We start from the raw sequence: 13686 nt of genomic DNA, 5'->3' as shown, positions 1-13686 counted from the left end.
CCCCCCCCCCCCCCCCCCCGCACCCTTGCTCAGCTGAGCACAGTTGATAGCAGGTTTCTTGGAAAGGGCACTGGATTTCAAGACAGGTGGCAGAATCTGAATGCCGGCTTGGCTGTGCAGCTTCTGCATGGCTTGGGGCAAATCTCTTTATCTCCCTAAGCCTCAGTTTCTTCACCCTGTCTCTATAAGGCTCCCAGAGCTGCAGAGATTCATTTGTGGCGAGATGGTTTGCCTCTTGGGCAGACAGCACTTAATAGATGTTTGACTGGGGAAGTTGGGTAATGTCAGAAAAAGCACCAGAGGTGGACTAGAAGATCTCTAAAGCCCATTCTGTCTTTTAATCCTGTGAGACTGTGAGGCAGCTAGACAATGCAGGAAGACCTGAGTTCGAAATCCACCCTCGGATACTGAGAGCCGTGTGACCCTGGGGAAGCCATTTAATCGAAGTCTGCCTCAGTTTCTTCCTCTGCAAAATGAGCTGGAGAAGAAAATGGCAAACTGCTCCAGTATCTTTTCCAAGAAAACCCCAAATGGGGTCAGGAAGAGCCAGACATGACTGAAATGACTGAATAACACCAAGTGTGTATATTTGTGGCCTGCTGGGATCCCTTTGTGGGTTTAGCGCCTCCCCCCCTTTTAGTTGAATTTGACACCACTGTAGGGAACCCCTAGGTGAGGAATTTCCTGCTAATGCAGATCAGCAGCTTCTCTGAAACTTCGTTTTAGAGTTGCCTAGATGCTCAGAGAGTAAAAGATTTACCCAGGGTCATCCTGCCTGAATGTATTAGAAGTATGACTTGAACCTAGGTCTTCCTGCCTTTGAGAATAGCCTTCTAGGGGCAGCTTGGTGGTGCAGTGAATAGAGCACCAGCCCCAGAGTCAGGAGGACCTGGGTTCAAATGTGGTCTTAGACACTTACTAGCTGTGTGACCCTGGGCAAGTCACTGAACGGAGATTGCCTCCCAAAAAAAAGGCGAGAGAATAGCCTTCTAGCCAGTACCTCTCAAATGGCTACATAATTGGTAATAATAATGTTTATTTACATAATACAGTCTGAATTCCTTGAGGGCAGGTATTGTCTCACTTTTGTCAAGTAGCATTTAGCACAAACACATAGCAGTCATTTAATAAATACTGATTGATTGTTTTAGGCACAAAGCATTTTTTTTTTCCACAAACAGCCTTGTAAGGCAGGTCTGGTAAGTATGATTCTTTCCCTTTCACAGATGATAAAACCAAGGCCCAGAGTGGTTAACTGAGATGTGAGAAATGATTGTTATTCTTTGCACTTCAGACTTGGGGCTGTAATGAGGTCCAGAGGCTTGCTGAGGGTTACATACGTCTAAGGAGGGATTTGAGCTCATCTTCAAGCCCGGCCGTCGTCCTAATGACTGGAGTCACCATCCTGACTCCTCACATCTTATCTTCCTCCCCAGAGGTGCAGCCAAGCCCAAGGAGGACTTGTATGTCTAGCAGACTCTCCCCAAATCTGAGGTCTTAGAGCAAAGAAACTGGTCCTGCCCTGTAATGTGTAAACTGCCACTGCTGTGCACAGGAGCATCCAGACTCCTGGATTGGGTGGGCTTTGGGAGGTTAGTGCATAATGTACCCTGCCCTCTGCCTCTGTTTTCCCCACTCTCTGAACAGATTGACACCAGGCAAGGGAGCCAGTGTTCCTCAGCGGAAGGGTCCCAGGGACAGTGAGCGTCACTGAAGGGCTCAGGATGACACAGATGGACTCACCCTGCAGCCCTGAGCTCCCTGGGGCTCTTGGTGACTCATCCTTCAAGTTGAGTCGTGCTTCTAAAATTTAAAATTACCTGGGGGCAGAGTCCCAGGATCTGAGGCTGGGAACAAAGAGAAACCTTCTCTTCCTGTCCCTCATTGTGTCCAAAACTCCAGCCTTCCTTCCCTTCCCCTTGTACTCCCTGGCTGGGGGCTTCCAACTAGAAACAGGGACCCCCAGAGACCCCTATGCCAGGCTCTGGGCTAGGCCTGGAATCAGGAAGTTGTTTTTAGTCATTTTTCAGTCATGTCCAACTCTTTGTGACCCCATTAGGGGTTTTCTTAGCAAAGATACTGGAGTGGTTTGCCATTTCCTCCTCCAGCTCATTTTCAAGATGAAGAACTGAGGTAAACAGGGTTAAGTGACTTGCCCAGAGTCACACACGGCTAGTAAGTGTCTGAGGCCATATTTGAAGTCTTCCTGACTCCAAACCCAGTGCTTTATACACTTTGCCACCTAGCTGCCCGGAATCAGGAAGACCTGATTTCAAATCCTGCTTCAGACACTACTCACTGTGTTACCCTGGGCAAGTCACTTCACCTCTGCCTCAGTTTCCTTGACTGTTAAACAGGAATAATAGGTTATTGAGCGCATCAAACGAGATATTTGTAAAGTGCCTACCACACAGTGGGTGCTTAATAAATGTTTGTTTGCTTCTTTCTTTCCTCCTTCCCCTTTTTCCAAAATCCTTGGCTCTTTTGTGTCCATTCTGTGATTTTTAGACCCTCCCTGGAGTCTCCTTTCCTGGTCTCTGTCTGTCCGAGTCTAGGCTCACCCCAGCACCCGAGGAGGTCAGTCATGGCTAATTGCCTTACTTTCTGGATTGTTGGATGGATGAATGAACAAATGAGTGAGGTCTGGGCTCATCCTGCTGTCAAAAGAGCATTAAGTTAGGGGTCAAGAGACGCAGATTCAAGTTTCTCTTAGTTACTGTGTGACCTCAGAATCCCTGAATCCCTCTGGGCCTCACTCTTTCCCGTATTCACAGCAGGGAGACCAGATCCTGCCCTATTCCCGGTGCCACTGGGAGTGACCCTTGAGCAGAGTAGAGAAGATGGGAAAGGACTTTGGAATGGGCAGCAAGGTTCATAACCCACGACTGTTATTTGTGTCAGTCTTTTTTGTTTTCACCTGGAGGCTGCATCCCTGATGATTTGGGTGGAAGCAGTGACTGGAGAAATGAAGGAACAGGGCTCACAAATTTAGAACTGAAAGAAGTCCTGGAGGCCAATCTCCTTGTTTTACAGATAAGCAAACTGAGGCACAGAGTTTAAGGGACCTGCCCAGTGTCCCATGGGGAGTAGGGGAGCAGAGGCGCTGTGCTAAGCTCTGGGGATAAAAAAAAAAAAAAGCAAAAGACAGGACCTGCCCTCAAGAAGCTCACAGTCTAATAGGGTTGACAAGATGCAGACAACTAGGTACAAACAAGTTATAGATAGAAGACGTTGGAAATAAGAGAAGGAAGGCATTGGGTTTAAGAGGAATTGGGAAAGGCTTCCTGAAGAAGGTGGGATTTTAGCTGGGACCTGAAGGAGGCCAGGGAAGCAGGAATGAGGAGGGGGAGAGTCTCAGGCCTGGGGGACAGCCAGTAAAAATACCTGGAGCTGAGAGATGGAGGAACAACCAGGACTCCAGAGTCACTGGATCAAAGAGATGGTGTGTGGTGGGGTGGAAGGAGACGGGAAAGGTGGGGGGAAGGGCAGGTTATGAAGAACTTCAAAAGCCAGAAAGAAGATTTGACAATCGATCCTCCCAGGAATCAGAATAGGGCAGGTAGGTGTCAGCAATGGATGGAGTGCTAGGCCAGGAGTCAAATCTCATCTTCCTAAGTTCAAGTCCGGCCTCAGATGCTTACTCAACGTGTGACCCTGGGCAAGTCACTTAAGCCTGTGTGCCTCATTTTCCTCCTCTGTAAAATGAGCCGGAGAAGGAAATGGCAAACCGCTCCAGTATCTTTGCCAGGAAAACCCCTAAAGAGTTGGACAAGTCAGAAAATCACTAATATTTATCACAGTAATAGGGAGCCACTGGTGTTTATTGAAGAGAGGAGTGACATTCAGTCTGTCAGTCAATAAACATTTATTAAGCACCCGCTATATGTCACATACTGACATGGTCAGACCTTCCCTTTAAGAAAATCACTTTGATAGCTGAGTGAAGGATAGACTGGATTAGAGAGGGACTTATGTCAGGTATGAGTGATGAGGGCCTGCTTCAAGGCCTTAGCTTTGTTATGTCAATGGAGAGAAGATATTATGAAGATAAAATCTAGAGGCTTGTATGAGGGGAAGAGGGGTGGTGCTGAGCAAGGGGAGGGAATGAGGAATCCAGGACTCCTGGGTAGCTGAGAGGATGCTGGCGCCCGGCACAGTAATAGGAAAGGTGGAGGCGGAGGGAGGGTTTGGACAATGAATTCAGGCCATGACAATGAATTCCACGATGTGTAGTTCAAGATGTCCAGTATTGACAGCTGGAGATGGGGAAGGGTGAGGGCTGGAAGTCAGGAGAGAGGTTAGGAGAATCATCTGCATAGAGATGATAATTGAATCCATGGGAGCAGATGAGATCAGAGCTTCACTTTGTCATAGGAAAAAAACTGGAAGCAAAACCAGCTCCCATTGATTAGGGAATGACTGGACAAACCGAGGTATGTGAATGTAATAGAGTATTACTGGGCTGTAAGAAAGGGAAAAAAATATGAGGAATGGTAGTAACAACCAGCATTGCTGTAGCAGCGCTTTCCCAGATTACGTCCTTGGGTCCTCACAGTAAACCTGGAGGGTGGAGAGTGAGATCAGTGTTCCCATTTTGCAGATAAGGAAAGCAGTTGAACCCTAAAGAATCATCTTAATCAGCCATCTTGATCCTGGAAAGCTAATGAGGAAAGTCACCTTCCTCCTCTCCCAGGAGGTGAGGGACCCACAGATGTGGGATGCACAGTATACTTTTAGGGAGGTTAGCTTTGCCTAAATCATAGGATCAGAAACCTGGAGTTAGATGGGACCTTGAAGACCCATCAGATGAGCCCCCCTCATTTTATAGATGATGCTTTTCTTTGGCAGCTAGGTGGTTTAGTGGGTGGAGCCTTGGAGCCAAATCAGGAAGACCCGAGTTCAAATCTAGCCTCAGACACTTATTAGCTGTGGGACCCTGGTCAAGTTACTCAATCCCAGTCAGGTTCAGTTTCCTCTACTATAAAATGGGGATAATGATATCACCTCATTATCCCCATCTCCCATTAGGGCAGCTAGGTGGCACGGTAAATAGATTGCCAAGCCTGGAGTTAGAAAGATTCATTTTCCTGAGTTTAAATCTGGCCTCAGATACTTACTGGCTATGTGACTGTGGACAAGTCACTTAACTCTGTTTGCCTCAGTTTCCCTGTCTGTCAGATGAACTGGAGAAGGAAATGGCAAACCACTCCAGTATCTTTACCAAGAAAACCCACAAAAAGGACTCACAAAGAGTCAGGGGGATAAAAAACCAAAACATTTCCCAGTGTTGTTGTCAGGATTATATGAGATATTTGTAAAGAGCTTACCACAGTGCCTGGCACATAGTAGATGCGTAATTAATGCTTGTCTCCTTCCTCCTCCTTTCCTTTGTCAGGAAGAGAGGTTGAGTGTAGGCTGGCTATTGAGGAACTGGTGTAAAGTGTAAAAAAATAAAATCCCAGCACAGAAATAAAACTTATGTGGAGATTGACTTTTGGGGCCTAGAGAAAGTGTCCTGCCCAGATCTGAACCAGAGTTTGATGGCAGGTCTCCCCAGCCCTAAATCTCCTGGCCCAGCCTTGCTGCCGGGCCCCCTTCTGCCAAGAGGTGATGTGATGCTCTCATCTCGCATTCTTTCTCATCCCTTCTTCTCTCCAGCCCCACTCACCTCCTCCTCAGTTAGGTAATACTGAAGTTTACAGAGCACCTCAGACGCGTGATCTCATTAGCTTCTCCTAACAGCACAGTCAGATCACCTCGGCACAATTATCCCCATTTTACAGATGAGGTGACTCGGCCTCAAGGGAGAGTTGCCCCTGGTCACGCTGCCTGTTGAATGTGCTGGGTAGGATTCACAGCCAGCTGTCTCTCGGGGTTCAGCCTCCTGTTAGCAGAGGTCTGACCATCCTCCTCCCTCTGCTCTGTTCCCCTTTCCAGGACAGGTCCCTGAGGAGGAGGCCGGACAAAATGGACAGAACCGTGGGAGTCGGGGGCCCCCCAAGATAGTGTGCATGAACGGCACCGAGACGGCGCAGCTGAGCACCAAAGCCAAAGCTGAGCGGAGGGTCAGCGCCTCCTCCAACCCCTCCCGCAAGGCCCCTTCTGCCAGCAGCAAGATCCGCCGGCTGTCAGCTTGCAAGCAGCAGTGACCTTCCCCCACCCTGGGGCTGGGGCCCAGAAAGGTGAGCACCATGGGCCCTGGCTCCTCCTGGGAGGGCGAGGCTCTGCAGAGGCCTCTCCCAAGCTGCCATCTGCCCTTCTCCTCCTTCAGCAAGAGTCCCGAGCCTCTGTCACTAGTAGGGTTGGCTACGCTGAGCCGGCATCCCTTTGGACCGGAGACACAAGTAGAAGACGTTGCTGAGGGGGTATTGATTATAAGGAAAGGCCCGGAGATGCCGAAGGGGACTAGCTTCGGGCAGAGCCCGGGAAGGAGTGGAGGTGACTTTCTTGTTCTAGTCAGTGCCTGGGGCAGATCTTACCAGGAGGGACCCTCTGGGGCCTTGCCCCTGTCCTTGCTTGGCAAGGATAGCTGTCAGCTCCCAGCAGGGGAACCAAGCCTGGAAGACTCTAGTCTTCCCCTCCCCTCCCTCATCCCGTGGCCCCTGCCCCCAGTGCCCGCCCCTACTCCAGTCCGGGAGCTGCTTTCGTACCCATTGACGATGACTGTGCCTTGCTGTGTGGGTGGGAGACTGGGGGGGGGGGACCAGGAAGGAGGCTGGGGGTGGATGACAGAGTACCAGCCGTCTAATCACAGGCTAAGTGTTTATCGCTGCTTCTGCCTGCTCTCCTGTGTCCCTGCAGCAGGGGCCACGCTGACTCATCCTGGACAATGGCACCGACTGCCCGGCTTCCCCCACCCCTCAGAGTTTTGAAGTGATGGTGACCCAGCCCCAGAAAGGAGGCAGTTTGTAGAGGAAAGAGCCCCCAACTAGCATAGCACTCTGACATTCTGGGTTCTGTGGGCCCTCTCAGCTCTGTAATGCTGGGTTCCCGGGTCTCATCTCCTTGGACAGTCTGTATTGTGATTCTGAATGTCATCTGCATGCTCCCTCTGCCCCACCCCCCCACCCCCATACATGGCGGGTAATGCGTCTCCAGTCCAGAGTTGGAGTCCCTTGCTTGGAGGAGACTTTCGGAAGGGCCCCACCTGGTCTGGATTTGGCCTCTCTTCTAATATTCTAAGCCCCTGGGAGTAGGTTTTTCTGGCTAGGCAGGTAGCTAGAGGCTGCCCAGAAAACCTTTGCATGTCTGCGACAAAAGCTCCAGCAGCCATTCAGAGGAAATCTTCTGTACCCAGTTCTGGGGATGAGGACCCTACTGCATGTTCCAAGAAGCAGGCAGGCCAGGGGCTCCTTAGGAGTCTGCCCCATCCCCACCCCCTGCCAGTTTCCCAGAAAGCCCTAGATTCTGTTCCTCCTGAGATACTTCTGGTCACATTCCTGGCTGCCTGTTCCACTAGAACCCCCAGCCTCCTTTTTTGTCCCTTCCTGGGCTGGAAGGCACAGCACTCATGCTTCCAGAGCACGTCCTCCATCCATGGATCGGTGACTCATCCCTCCTCCTCCCCTGGCCCCCTGGCCTCTCTCTCCCAACATCCGCCTCCTCTCCCTGCTCTGCAGCCTCCCAGAGCTTAGCAGCTCTTCTCTTCTGGAATCAGAACCAGCTAGGTAGGATGGCAGAGTGCCATAGCACCCACCCACCTCCACCCCCATTGCATCTCCCACTCCATTTCAGTGAGCTGAAGGATTTCATATTTAATTCATAGATCTGCAGTGAGTCAACCCCTAAGGCAGTCAAAGATGTCAGCAGGAACCTGGGACCACAATCACCCCATCTCCATCACCACCCTGCTCTTTTGTCTCCCACCCTTGATCCTTGAGGGAGAGCCAGGGCTGGGCTGGGCTGGGCTGGGCTACTCAAAGAGGGAGCTGATGTTTTTGGAGGAGCTGTACATGCTCCCATCTGAAGTCTCCAACCGGGAGCATCCAAGCCAGGGGCTTTCAGAATCACAGAATTTGGAAGTCAGAAAGTCCTTCACTGGCCTTCCAATCCAGCTCATACATCTGAAAAGGAATTCCCACTATAAGACACCCAACAAGGAGTCTTCTGGCCTCGGCTTGAGGACCTTAAGGAGGGGAACCCACTTACCTCTTTGAGGCACCCTATGGAATTTTGGGAGAGCTCTAAATTGTTTTATTTTTCTTCTTTAATTTGTGACCTTAGGTATAAAACACCTCCTCCTTCTCTGAGCCTCAATTTCCTAAGTTGAAAATGAAAATTGAACCAAATAACCTTCCAGGGTCCCTTCCTGAAGCTCAGAGAGGCCTCTGTGGTCACAAAAATCCCCCAGAAATTTAAGGTTCAGAACAAAGCACCCTCCTACCAGTGAGGTATCTGAATAGGTCTGCTTAAGAGATGCCTTTTCTGTGCAGATGCCTTGATTATCGAAATCTTGGCCTTGGAGAAATGACAGCTGCCATGGGGCCCTGGTTCTACCTCTGTGCAAAGGGGAGGAGGTCAGGTGCTGATCTGGAGTCAGGGTTACCACGGCTCAAGTGAGAGTCAGGAGGAATCCCACCTTCCCCACTCAGATGGGATCCCTCAGTTTCCTCCTCTATAAAATGAGGGATTTGGAATCTTTAGTCCTCCAGAGTCATAGGTCTTGAACCATGAGGTCTGTGCAGCCCAAACCAGATTAAAGGAGAACTGGGAAATATCTAACAAAATAAATGGAAATATAATAAAACATCGATGATATTACATCTTAAAACTGAGTGAGTATGAAGTCTGCAGGGATCCTTATGTACAGATTAGTGGTGTCCACTTTGACCCTTTTTCTAAGTTTCAGTTTCCTCCAACTGGGTCAAAGATATTAAATGATAACACCGTCTCAGGTTCTTTAAGGTAAGTTTACTGAATGTGATGCAGGCAGATGTAGAGTAGTGGAAACTGAGGCAGCACCGCTGGGCCCCTGTTGCAGAGCTTCTGTGAGGATTTGGGGAGCTCAAGGCTGGGGCTGTGAGTTCAAGTGCCGGCCCCTGGTAAGGGCCGAGTATATGGCTAGTCCTTCTCCAGAGGCCCGTTTTAACTTCTCCATTCATCTCTTCCTCAGTATCCTGTCTCGGGGGCTCTGTGGGCCAGGCTGTTTGTTCTCTGCATCTCCTCTTCTCGCCTTGGACACATCCTGTTCCCTCACCCAGCCTTTCCACAGGCAAATGAAATCTCCACACCCACCCCAATCAGTTCTCAGACTTGAGGAGAGGACAAGCTGCAGGTTGCTCGGGCCCAGGAGGAAGACAGATGGGCCCTGGACATAGGCCTTTCCAGATGTTCCCCTCTCCCAACTGCATCCCCCCACACACCTACTGGAACAGCGCCTTTTGCCAATCACCCCACCCCCAATTCAGCATCTCCATCCTGCTCTGCTCCCCCTTCCCCAAGGCGACGGGAGAAGCACCAGGAAGGAACTCTGGGAGGGAAGCAGAGACAGCTCTTCTCTCTGCTCCCATCCATCCGTCCTACCTGACTGTCCATCCATCCTGTTTTCTACCAGCCAAGTCCAGCTGTCCAGTGAGAGCGTGCCCCACCCTGCCCTGCCCTTCCAAAGGTGGACAACTTCTGTGCAAAGCCATCATAATGCACTTTATGTTTTAAACTACTGGTATCTTTTTTTCCCCCCTTATTTTTGTTTTTACTTTGCGATATATTAGAGATTCTCCCACATATTGTGATGTTTAAACAAATCACAAAACAACAGAAACAGGTATTAAAAAAATGAACATCTCCTATTAAAAAAAAAACTGTTGCATGCTGTACAGGGCTGAGAGAGGGAGACTTTGAGTGGCTACTTTTTTTTTTTTTTTTTTAAGAAAAAATAAAACAGAGGTGGATTTGAGCTGTGGTCATCGGAGCTGTCTGGAAATTCTTGAAAGGGGTTTGTGGGGCACACCCATCATCTCTCACCTCTTAAGGTTTTATGGAGCAAAAGAGCCTCTGAGTCACAAAATCCAGGTTCAAGGTCTCCCTTTGCTACTTCCTTGCAGTGTGACCTTGGACCAATCCCTCCCCTTCCCTGGGCTTGTTTTCTCATCTGTATAATTGGGTTGGGTTGGTTCTATTTCAGCCTCATTACCATTCTGCTGTGTTCCAAGATTCCTTCCAACTCTCCAAGGCTGTGAACCTTGTCAGGACAATACTTTTTCCTGGTGTAATCTTCCCAATGTGGTTTAGGAAGGACACCCCAGGATAAACTCAGTGTCTTTTTAGATTTCCTCTTATTCTAGCTGTGGGAACTCCCTCATGCTGAGGTCTCAATCATCCTTGGGTAGTACAGGGACCAGGTGAATGTTGGGGGTTTTTGGAGACCCAGAGGCCCTCCCACCGCCTCCAGTTCTACACAAGACATATGCTGAAGGCAATATGCGAAAGGGATGCCACCAAGCCTCATGAGGATTAGCTAAATAAACGGGAGAACCATAGGGGGTGGGTTCTCTAAGATCTTAGGGGTCCTCAAGAGAACAAGCCTGTTTTAGGTGGCTCTGAAGAAAAGAACTGCACTCAGTGGAATGACCAGGAAGCTTGGTTTCATTTCGAAGGACTTTTAACAATCAAATCAGTCCTGCAATAGGAGATGCTTAAGGGAGAGAGTGAGCTCCCTGTCATTAGAAGTGATCCTAAGACTTATGAGGATTTCCTCTAGGCCCCAAACATACTGGCTTAGGACACCTCATACCGGAGTTCTCCAAGCATCTTCCCCAAGTACGGTTCTTGCTAATAGGAACTAGACCTTTTTATCTGTTTCAGGAAATACTTCACATGATGTGAATTAATTGCTGACCCCATAAGTTCCTTCCATGGAGTTAGAAAATAGGGGTTCAGATACTGTCTTTACTGCTAGGCATAGGACAAGTCGCTTTACCTTCTGTAAATAAGGGATTTTGGGTGGGATGACCTTCTAGCTCCTTATCTCTTCTATCAGAGAAGAGACAGGGAGAGGCAGCTAGGTGGTGAAGTGGATAGAGCACTGGCCCTGGAGGACCTGAGTTCAAATTCGGCCATACTAGCTAGCTTACTAGCTGTGTAACCCTGGGGCAAGTTACTGAACCCACTGCCTAGCCAAAAGAATAAGACAGGGCACCAGCTCAGGATTCCTGCTGCTGAAGGGAAGGCCTTTTCTCCCAGTTCCCTGTACCCAATCCTAGACAGTCCTCTTAGGGTGTGATATTAAAAAATGCCAGGGAATGCTGACTCCCCCACTCTCCTTTTGCTGCCCCCTCCCCATTACCTGTACAGCACAGAAGCAACAACCCTGGGGATAAGTGTATAGTAATCTTTTTAATAAACTCAATTGAAAAAAATTCCAGCATTCGACTCAAGCGCACAAACTAGGCCCAAAGCACTTTTGGGGGGAGGGGGGTGGTGAATGGAACTTCAGGCAGCTAGATTGTAGGCTGCCAGGCACTAAAGCTTAGAAAAACTCTTAACCTCAGTGGGTTTACTTGGGTTTAAAAAAAAAAAACAAAACCAGGGATTATTTTTTCAAGTGCTTTGAACGACAGAGACTCACAAACAGTTAAAGAGGAAGGAGAAACAAAATGGGACCCTGCAAAGTGTCTGTTCACATGCAGAAATTGAAGCAGGAGAAGGAAGGGGAAGCCCCCCAGGCAGAGTGAGTGGAGGACATCCCCAGGAGAGAGGGGTTAGGTGGGACGCTAGTCCCTCCTGGCCCCCCAAAGCAGGAGTCTTACAGATAACAGATTTACAGTTTTGTTTTGTTTTCTTTCCATGAAAAACAAACCTGGCTGGCTAGGCCAGGGAAGGGGGAGAGGGTGATTAGGAAGCAATAATAATAATAAATAATAATTTAACACAACAACAACAACAAAAACTTTGTTCATTCAATTGGGAGTAGGTGGCAGAAGATTAAGAGACCCTCCAACAGGCCACTGGAGCCCAGGATTGACACTGGTGGTCAGGCAGTGACCCCACCCCCACCTGAAGCCCCTAAGGATGGGCTAGGAGGGCAGATTCCTCCGACCAGTTACGTGAGGAAAGAGAAGCAGCAGCAGCAGGTCTGTCCGACAGGAGGACCTTTTTCCTTGGACTGTTGGGAAGGGGTTAGTGATGAGAAAGAAGCATTGTCCTCAATGGGCTTTATCCTAACGTTAGCCACCCATCTCCCCGGACAGGATGGGGCAGACAGCGCTGGAGCCCCCTTCGTTTCTTCTGGGGGGCTAGGACTTAGGTCCTGGCCAGTGACCCTCTAAGGAAAGGCCAGGGGGCCCCTTAGCCAAGGCAGAGGGAGGGGCTTACGGAAAGCTTTGGACCAGTTAATCAGGAGACCCTCTTGCACCAGGGGTCCTGGCTCTGCCCCTGGCTAGCTGGGGTTTGCTCCTCAGTAGGGTGAGGGGCCGATGGAGCAGGACTCAGAGTCTCCGAGGCCCCTTCCAGCTCTAACCCTCTAATATTCCGTTTTGGCAAAGGGTGCAGAATTGGCACAGCAGCTGGAGGTGGGGCTGGTCTGCGAGAAAGGGGGTCGCGGAAGGGCAGTTCAGCCCAGCCGGAACGATCTGCTTGAGGAGGGGCCGGCGGGGAGGGGGATCCGCTCGGGAAGGGGCTTCAGAACCGAGGGGGGATGCTTTTAGGGCGGGGAAGGGCTAGCAGCAACAAGCAGCTCCAGGACCAGGCCTCACAGCCCCAGTGGGGCGGGTTCTGGGCTGGGCTTGGCCAGGCTGGGGTCGGCGAGGCTGGGGTCGGGCCCAGCAGCAATACAGCAGCGACAGGAGGCGGGGGCGGAGGGTTGCCCCGAACCCCGCTGCACGGAGGGGGGCCACAGGACAATGGGGGGAAGGGGATGTTATTGCTTGTCCCAAAAAATAATAAAGCAAATGGAGCGGGCGGGACAGTGGACGGGGCGGCTACACCGGGAACACGCCGTGAGGTAAACGTTGGGCCTCGGCTAGCTCGCCCAGGGCCGGGCCGGGCCCGGGGCCGGATCGGTCCAGTTCCTTGGGGCCTCTGGACTGGGCCGGGCCGCGCCCTAAGCGCCGGCCTCAACGGGCCCCGTGCCCGTTCCGCTCCGCCTGCCGTCTGGCCTGGGGGGCCGGCCTGCGCCTTCCCCCTTTGCCGCCGGCACGGCGGCCGCCGCGGGGGGCCCGGGCGAGAGGGGGCTTGTGCCCCGGGGGGCCCCCAGACCGCTGGGATCCGAAGCCTCAGCAGGCGCGGCCCGAGGGGGCGGGCGCCCCTGGTCCGTCCTCGCGCTCCCTACACCGGGCTGGGGTCCGGGGACGTGGGCGCGGCCGCCGCCACCACCGGGGCAGGGCCGTGGGCAGGGGGCTCGGCGCCGTCCCCGGGCCTCCGCCGCCAGCCCGGGAAGAGGCGATCCTCCAGCCCCGCGGCCACCTTGTCCGCCAGCAGCAGCTCGGGGTCCAGGGCCTCGCCGGGGCCTCCCGGGGCGTCGGGCTCCTCCTCGGCGATGACCTGGATCGGCGCGGGCGGGGAGCGCGAGCGCGCGCGGCCCGGGGCCGGGCCCGGGCCCAAGGCCGGCTCGTCGGCCGGCTCCTCGTCGCCCGAGCTCACGATGCGCGGCAGCGGGCCGTGGAAGCCGCGGGCGTCCGGGGGGCCGCTGTCTCCGCGCCGCAAGGGGGCGCGCGGGCGCTCGGGCGCGGCGGCCACGTGGGGCGCGGA

At 51.8% G+C, this 13686-nt stretch overlaps 2 protein-coding genes across 3 annotated transcripts in view; one reads left to right on the top strand and one right to left on the bottom strand.

Moving 5' to 3' along the window:
• Nucleotides 1-13686, top strand: part of STK11 (serine/threonine kinase 11) — a 183437-nt gene that overhangs the window by 162287 nt on the left and 7464 nt on the right. Inside the window, exons 9-10 of one of the 2 annotated variants that reach the window (XM_027853085.1) lie at nucleotides 5938-6182; nucleotides 9113-9895. In XM_027853085.1, coding sequence (XP_027708886.1) covers nucleotides 5938-6149 — 212 coding nt within the window. In that variant the 3' untranslated portion in view covers nucleotides 6150-6182; nucleotides 9113-9895. Of the gene's footprint in view, nucleotides 1-5937; nucleotides 6183-9112; nucleotides 9896-13686 lie in introns of those variants that run through there. The other variant, XM_027853086.1, reaches the window with a different exon arrangement.
• CBARP (CACN subunit beta associated regulatory protein) overlaps nucleotides 13264-13686 on the bottom strand; it is a 22925-nt gene continuing 22502 nt past the window's right edge. Inside the window, exon 11 of the mRNA XM_027853128.1 lies at nucleotides 13264-13686. Within this exon, the coding sequence (XP_027708929.1) occupies nucleotides 13264-13686 (423 nt within the window).

Source organism: Vombatus ursinus, unplaced genomic scaffold, assembly GCF_900497805.2.
Source record: "Vombatus ursinus unplaced genomic scaffold, bare-nosed wombat genome assembly UNPS02009918.1, whole genome shotgun sequence".
NCBI lineage: Eukaryota > Metazoa > Chordata > Mammalia > Diprotodontia > Vombatidae > Vombatus > Vombatus ursinus.
The sequence above is the reverse complement of the archived record's forward strand: the minus strand, read 5'-3'. Positions and strand labels throughout refer to the sequence as shown.